The sequence below is a fragment of the Scylla paramamosain genome, chromosome 41 (assembly GCF_035594125.1).
Source record: "Scylla paramamosain isolate STU-SP2022 chromosome 41, ASM3559412v1, whole genome shotgun sequence".
In the NCBI taxonomy this organism is placed as follows: domain Eukaryota; kingdom Metazoa; phylum Arthropoda; class Malacostraca; order Decapoda; family Portunidae; genus Scylla; species Scylla paramamosain.
In genome coordinates this window covers 777,501-785,000 of record NC_087191.1, presented here as the reverse complement: position 1 = coordinate 785,000, position 7,500 = coordinate 777,501, and the positions used below count along the sequence as shown (strand labels likewise).

The 7,500-nt window shown below is 40.7% G+C and overlaps 1 protein-coding gene across 5 annotated transcripts in view; it reads left to right on the top strand.

The window, feature by feature from the left end:
• Nucleotides 1-7,500, top strand: part of LOC135092777 (protein bicaudal C homolog 1-B-like) — a 96,924-nt gene that overhangs the window by 15,586 nt on the left and 73,838 nt on the right. For 3 of the 5 annotated variants that reach the window (XM_063991455.1, XM_063991453.1, XM_063991454.1), the window contains exon 3: nucleotides 625-694. In XM_063991455.1, the coding sequence (XP_063847525.1) occupies nucleotides 625-694 (70 nt within the window). Of the gene's footprint in view, nucleotides 1-624; nucleotides 695-1,979; nucleotides 2,593-6,572; nucleotides 6,600-7,500 lie in introns of those variants that run through there. The other 2 variants (XM_063991456.1, XM_063991458.1) reach the window with 2 other exon arrangements.

Genomic DNA, 7,500 nt, shown 5'->3' with positions numbered 1-7,500 from the left:
AGAGAGAGAGACGCGCGACAAAAGGAAGGAGGCAGGTCAGATGTTACCAGTTGTTTAGGTAGTGTGAGCGCGCGAGCTGGAGGGAACAAGGGCATTGGGCAATATTCTGAAAACACTTCTGCGCTGCACCTCCGGTATTTTCGTAAGCCTCAGGTTGAAATGACGGTTTTTGTAAGGGTGTTTTAAGGTTCTAGTGACAGATTGGCAAGAATTCTTCATCATTAACTGGAGAAACACTCTTGAGAACATGGCTAATCAGCTCTGGAGCCTCTTAAAATAATCGTAGTGAAAGAGCGAAGTCTGTCAGGATACGTGCCTGTGTCGACGAGCCTAGAGATATTTATATTTATTTATTTATTTTTATTTTCGTGTGTTATTCGTGAATGTGCCCTTGATTTTAAGCGTCTATAATTCCTCAACGATGACCGCGGAGGAAAGTGACAGCAAGTACAGTCTTTGGGTGAAGAAAGGGACGGTAAGTGTACGAAAATTTTTTTTTGGGGGGGAGTATGTTTTTAGACGCGATTATTATTAATTATTATTATTATTATTATTATTATTATTATTATTATTATTATTTTTATTATTATTTTGCATATATTTATATTTATTCAACCATTGCAGATAATGGACGAAACGGAGACAGAAATAAGATATCCCAAGTTCCTCAAAGCTGGAGCCAGAAGCAAAAAAGGTGAGATTACTATTATTATTACGATTATTATTATTTTTACTATTATTTTTATTATTATTATTATTATTATTATTATTATTATTATCCGTATTACTAAAATATATTTTTTGACATAGCAACAGACGTTTCAGACACGGCGTCCGAAACCGTCCACCAGTCTTGACACAATCACAAACACCCCCCAAACAACTTTTAATAAATTCCATGCACGATCATAGCCGACATAACCCAAGCCCTAATAACACACCCGAGCTATAGGAACACTGAAATGTTGAATAAAATAAGGAGCTTTAGCGAAAAAAAAAAAAAAGTAAGAGGGTCGGGAGAAGATTTGGGATGAGTGTGGGAAAGCTTGACAGTTCATCCTCCCCACGGATCTGCGGCTGCCTCTCCTCACATTACTCTGGCATTGAATTTCAAATTGGCGTTTGTCAGAGGTGATGCCTTTCCGATGTCACGCGTGGCAGAGGGCTCCAGTGCATAATCTTTGAACAGTGTATTTATTATCTGCTTGTGGTTGAACTGCAGTGGTTGGAAACTTGAAAAGGAGAGAGAGAGAGAGAGAGAGAGAGAGAGAGAAATGAAACTTGAGGTGACGTTAATGGCAGTTATAAGTATGAAATCTTGTAAAATTTTAGTGACGAGTTGTAATTAATTGTTAGAACACTGTATTATCCCCCTTGTAGTGCGACTGGTGCTGTTGGAGGCTTGTAAAGGAGAGAAAACAGAGACGAGGTGTGGAGGTGTGGAGTGAAAGTTTGTGATTATGGAAACGGAGAATGTAATGGCGGTTGGGTGTGGGCGGGGGTGAGGAATCTAGATAAACCATTGTATTATCCCTGGTGCTGTCGGAAGCTTGTAAGGAGAGAAAACGGAAAGATTAAGCGTGGTGGTTTAAGGGTGGAAAATTATAGTGACGATTGGGTGTGGCTGGGAGTGAGCTATCTGAACCATTATCCATGCCCGGTGTATCATTATTGTTTTGGAGGTTTGTAAAGGAGAGAAAATAGGGAAAGAATTAATGTGGAGGTATGTAATGAAGGTTTGTAAGGGTGGGGAGACTGTTGTAGTGACGAGTGGGTGGGCTGGAATGAGCTATTTTTTTACCATTGTTTTATGTGTGTGCGGTGCGACTGGAGTGGTTGGAGACTTGCAAAGGAGAGAGAACCGTGAGAATTGTGAGGGAGTTGGCTGCGGGACTTTGAAAAGGTGCGGAAAACTTTAAGACGTGTAGTTAAGTTTTAATCATTGAATTATCTCTTAGGTTTGAACTGAGAAAATTGAATTAAAAGCATCTCCTTGACGGTTGAACGGAGAGACAACAGAAGTGAAAATTGAGGATAAACGTAGGAAGACTGGAAGATGAAATTTTGTTGAAGTGTTTTGGTGCTGCATGCAGTGTCGACCATGAAGCACCTCGCCAGCCCAGTCACAGTTCCCCTCACCACTAACGCCATCACCGTCATGAACCAACACATCTACCACAATCGTGTGTTTTCATCACCACCACCACCACCACCCACTAACACCACCACAACAACGAAAGCCAAAACAAATTAACACCACAGAAATACAGCAGTCACCACCACCACCACCTCAACTACCAACACCAGATTCTGTCACCATCACTAGTGCATTCCCCTTACCATCACCACCACAATCACCATCTGATGACCTTAGGCGTCACACAACCACCACCACTGCTACCCGCCACCACCACCATCACAGCACCACAGCTTCACGTTCCCAGCACCACAGCACCACAGCTTCACGTCCCCACCACCACTGGAAATCTTGGGCAAAATAGCTTCTTTTGTCTATCCCGTACCAAGGCTTTCAAATGCAGCCAGCCATCCTCACGCAAAACACAAACCTGACCCAAGTCCTCCCCCAACTGAGTAAGTAGAAACAGTAGTAGTAGTAGTAGTAGTAGTAGTAGTAGTAGTAAAAGTAGTGGTAAATTTGCAGTTTCACCCATTACCTCCAACCTCTGCCCACACCCCCCAACCCCTCCAGCAAGCTTGGGGGCGTGTGGCGAGCCGGGCTTTTTTTTTTTTTTGGTTGGGGTGGGGCACATACGAGTGATATAGACTGAAAATGTTGAGAAATTTCCCTAGAAATTTCCTAAATGTAGCAAACCTATTATAACCAGGGAGCTGTGCCCCCCTTGAACCCCCACAATTAGTATATATTCGAATACAAACAAAGCTAAGGTAACCTAACCTAACCTTACCTATCCTATCCTAACCTAACCTTACCTATCCTATCCTAACCTAACCTTACCTATCCTAACCTTACCTCTCCTAACCTAACCTGACCTCTCCTAACCTAAACCTAACCTAACCTAACCTTACCTATCCTATCCTAACCTAACCTTACCTATCCTATCCTATACCTAACCTTACCTATCCTAACCTTACCTCTCCTAACCTAACCTGACCTCTCCTAACCTAACCAAACCTTTGATAACAAACACACAAACACACTCACTATCCTTTCAATGACTGGAAACAGGGATCCTTGCTAAAAACTGAGGTAAATCTTTGAAATTCCGTCCCGACCTTATTATTGGTTAGCGACAAGGTAATATGGGGTTAGAAATGCTCCTATTAGTGTGATCTACACCGTGAGACGCTTCATACTTACGTGTGGTTTATTGGGGGAAACTGCAATTTATACCAAAGTAGTAGTAGTAGTCGTGGTGGTGGTGGTGGTGGAAGGGATAGTGTTAATATTAAGATAACTAGGTAGTGTTTTCACCCATTGGTTAGGATATGTTTGATTAGGTTAGGTTTAGATTAATTCAATTTTTTTTTCTACGTATTTCACTTCAGACACAATCTTGACCAGCTTCATAGTGCAGCTCTTTTCTTGGCGAGTATTTTCCGGGTAGGGTAGGCTTAGATTAATTCATTTCATTAATTTATTTATTTATTTCATATACGTGTTTGTTTATTTTTCCTTAAGACACCTAATCTTTACTTCATGGTGCAACTCTTTTCGCGAATATTTCCAGTTACGTTTAGTTTGCGCGTGTCTGTCAGCGTGTGGCCGAGTGTCTGTCTGTGGTGACTGTGCAGGATAAGGTCAGTTTGTCATTACATTGCCCATAAATTATAATCTTAGGCGATTTCCTTTACGGAACGGCACGTCGGCAGGACTTATTTTTTTCTACCGCCTATTTTGCAGCCTGTGGCCTGAGCTCTAATAATTATTACATTGGTAAATAAATAAAGAAAATAGTTAACATTTGAGATCCGATTCATCTCGGTAAAGATTTGCCTGTGAATCTCTCTCTCTCTCTCTCGTCTCTCACTCTCTCTCTCTCTCTCTTCTCTCTTCTCTCTCTCTCTCGTCTCTCTCTCTCTCTCTCTGCGTTTTGATTTAATATGCGTTTTGACTTAATATCACCACCAGTTCTCAAGTGCATAATCACATTTTTATTTGTCACTTATTACTATTTATTTTTTATTTTTTTGGTATCGACATAGTTATTAAACTTTGAACACTCGTCTCCCTTCATTCCCTCGTCTCCCTTCATTCCATTACACTCGTCTCCCTTCATTCCCTCGTCTCCCTTCATTCCATTACACTCGTCTTCTCCTTCATTCCCTCGTCTCCCTTCATTCCATTACATATATATAGGCGTAAACTATCCTGGAACAATATAATGTCTGCATTCATTCCATTATATTCCATTACATATATTTTTTCCCTAAGCATTGAACAATTTAATACTTTATTTCATTCCATTTCACATTTTTCTCCCACTAAACTATTCTGACTCCTAATTAGTACAGCCTCTTCCCTTCATTCCTAATTAGTACATCCTCTCCCTTCAATTCCTAATTAGTACATCCTCTCCCTTCATTCCTAATTAGTACATCCTCTCCCTTCATTCCTAATTAGTACATCCTCTCCCTTCATTCCTAATTAGTACATCCTCTCCCTTCATTCCTAATTAGTACAGCCTCTCCCTTCATTCCTAATTAGTACAGCCTCTCCCTTCATTCCTAATTATTACAGCCTCTCCCTTCATTCCTAATTAGTACCATCCTCTCCCTTCATTCCTAATTAGTACAGCCTCTCCATTCCTAATTAGTACAGCCTCTCCCTTCATTCCTAATTAGTACAGCCTCTCCCTTCATTCCTAATTAATACATCCTCTCCCTTCATTCCTAATTAGTACAGCCTCTCCCTTCATTCCTAATTAGTACAGCCTCTCCTTTCATTCCTAATTATTACAGCCTCTCCCTTCATTCCTAATTAGTACAGCCTCTCCCTTCATTCCTAATTAGTACATCCTCTCCCTTCATTCCTAATTAGTACATCCTCTCCCTTCAGTTCCTAATTAGTACATCCTCTCCCTTCATTCCTAATTAGTACATCCTCTCCCTTCATTCCTAATTAGTACAGCCTCTCCCTTCATTCCTAATTAGTACAGCCTCTCCCTTCATTCCTAATTATTACAGCCTCTCCCTTCATTCCTAATTAGTACATCCTCTCCCTTCATTCCTAATTAGTACAGCCTCTCCATTCCTAATTAGTACAGCCTCTCCCTTCATTCCTAATTAGTACAGCCTCTCCCTTCATTCCTAATTAGTACAGCCTCTCCCTTCAGTTCCTAATTAGTACAGCCTCTCCCTTCATTCCTAATTAGTACAGCCTCTCCCTTCAATTCCTAATTAGTACATCCTCTCCCTTCATTCCTACAGCCTCTCCCTTCAGTTCCTAATTAGTACATCCTCTCCCTTCAATTCCTAATTAGTACAGCCTCTCCCTTCATTCCTAATTAGTACATCCTCTCCCTTCATTCCTAATTAGTACAGCCTCTCCCTTCATTCCTAATTAGTACAGCCTCTCCCTTCATTCCTAATTAGTACAGCCTCTCCCTTCATTCCTAATTAGTACAGCCTCTCCTTTCATTCCTAATTAGTACAGCCTCTCCCTTCATTCCTAATTAGTACAGCCTCCTTTCATTCCTAATTAGTACAGCCTCTCCTTTCATTCCTAATTAGTACAGCCTCTTCCCTTCATTCCTAATTAGTACAGCCTCTCCCTTCATTCCTAATTAGTACAGCCTCTCCTTTCATTCTAATTAGTACAGCCTCTCCCTTCATTCCTAATTAGTACAGCCTCTCCTTCATTCCTAATTAGTACAGCCTCTCCCTTCATTCCTAATTAGTACAGCCTCTCCCTTCATTCCTAATTAGTACAGCCTCTCCCTTCATTCCTAATTAGTACATCCTCTCCCTTCATTCCTAATTAGTACATCCTCTCCCTTCATTCCTAATTAGTACATCCTCTCCCTTCATTCCTAATTAGTACATCCTCTCCCTTCATTCCATTACGTATTGTGTCTTTTCTTTCTATTTATCTCGAACACTTAAAAAAAATCCCTTCCATTACATTCCATTAAGTATCCTCTATCTTTTCTTTCTATTTTCTCGAACACAAAAAAAAAAAAAAACTTTCCATCCATCACATTCCTTAAGTATTGTCTATCATTACGTATTGCCTTTTTTTTTTTCTATTTTCTCGAACACTTAAAAAATGAACAGGCGAAGTGTCTTGGTTAGTCTGCAACATTACGGTTGTTATTTCAAGTAGTGAAGTATAATGATGCAAAAACATACTATTTATTTATTTATGTGAATGTATCAAGCTTGCTCTAATGAACCTACGTAATCTGTTTATCCTTAAGAAATGTGGTTATAAATGTGGAGAGAGAGAGAGAGAGAGAGAGAGAGAGAGAGAGAGAGAGAGAGAGAGAGAGAGAGAGAGAGAGGGGGGGGGGGAGAGGATGCAAAGAGTGCCAGACATAAGGGCAGGACTCGCCTTGGCACCTCACCACACACCACCACACCACACCGGGGCAGTGGCAGTGTGGTGGTGGTGCTGGAAGGTGGTGTGTGGACCCCTCTCTCTCTCTCTCTCTCTCTCTCTCTCTCTCTCTCTCTCTCTCTCTCTCTCTCTCTCTCTCTCTCTCTCTCTCTCTCTCTCTCTCGGTGTACGTACGTAGTGTGGTGATGTGAAAATTCGATGTGGTGTTCTGTCTATGCATTTTATGTATTTATTTATTTATTTTTTGTTTTTGTTTATTTTTTGTCTCATTTTAATTTTAGTTTATCAGAAATATATTAGTTATTAAGGTTTCTGAAGTGTGTGTTATAGACTTTTGATTGTGCATCAGTCAGTCAGTTTAGTTAATTATTACAAGTGAAATTATTTGTGTTTAGCTCTTAAGTTGGTGTGTGTGTGTGTGTGTGTGTGTGTGTGTGTGTGTGTGTGTGTGTGTGTGTGTGTGTCAGTTAAATATTACTGGTTAAATTGTAGTGTGTGTGTGTGTTTCAGTTAAATATTACAGGTTAAATTGTAGTGTGTGTGTGTGTGTGTGTGTGTGTGTGTGTGTGTGTGTGTGTGTGTGTGTGTCAGTTAAATATTATAGGTTAAATCGTGTTCATCTGTTTAGCTGGTAATTTCTAGCGTGTGTGCGTGTGAGCCAGCCAGCCAGCAAGCCAGCCTGACAGTCACTTAGTTCGTCAATAATCGACAAACATTATACATACCCTCTTCCTCCCATCCACCCTTCTCCCACCCCCCCAAAAAAAAAAAAAAAAAAAAAAAAAAAAAAAAAACTGCCAAACCACCTCCTTAAGCCACCAATACAAGCCTCGCTACTTCACGGTGGGTAACAGGAGACGCCTTTGCTGCGGGGAAATACAAGTGGAGGCAGTAAAAACCTTGCAGCATGCGATCAATACTTCGGCTGTCAGTGGTGCCTTTCAAAAGTGACGCTCTTAACT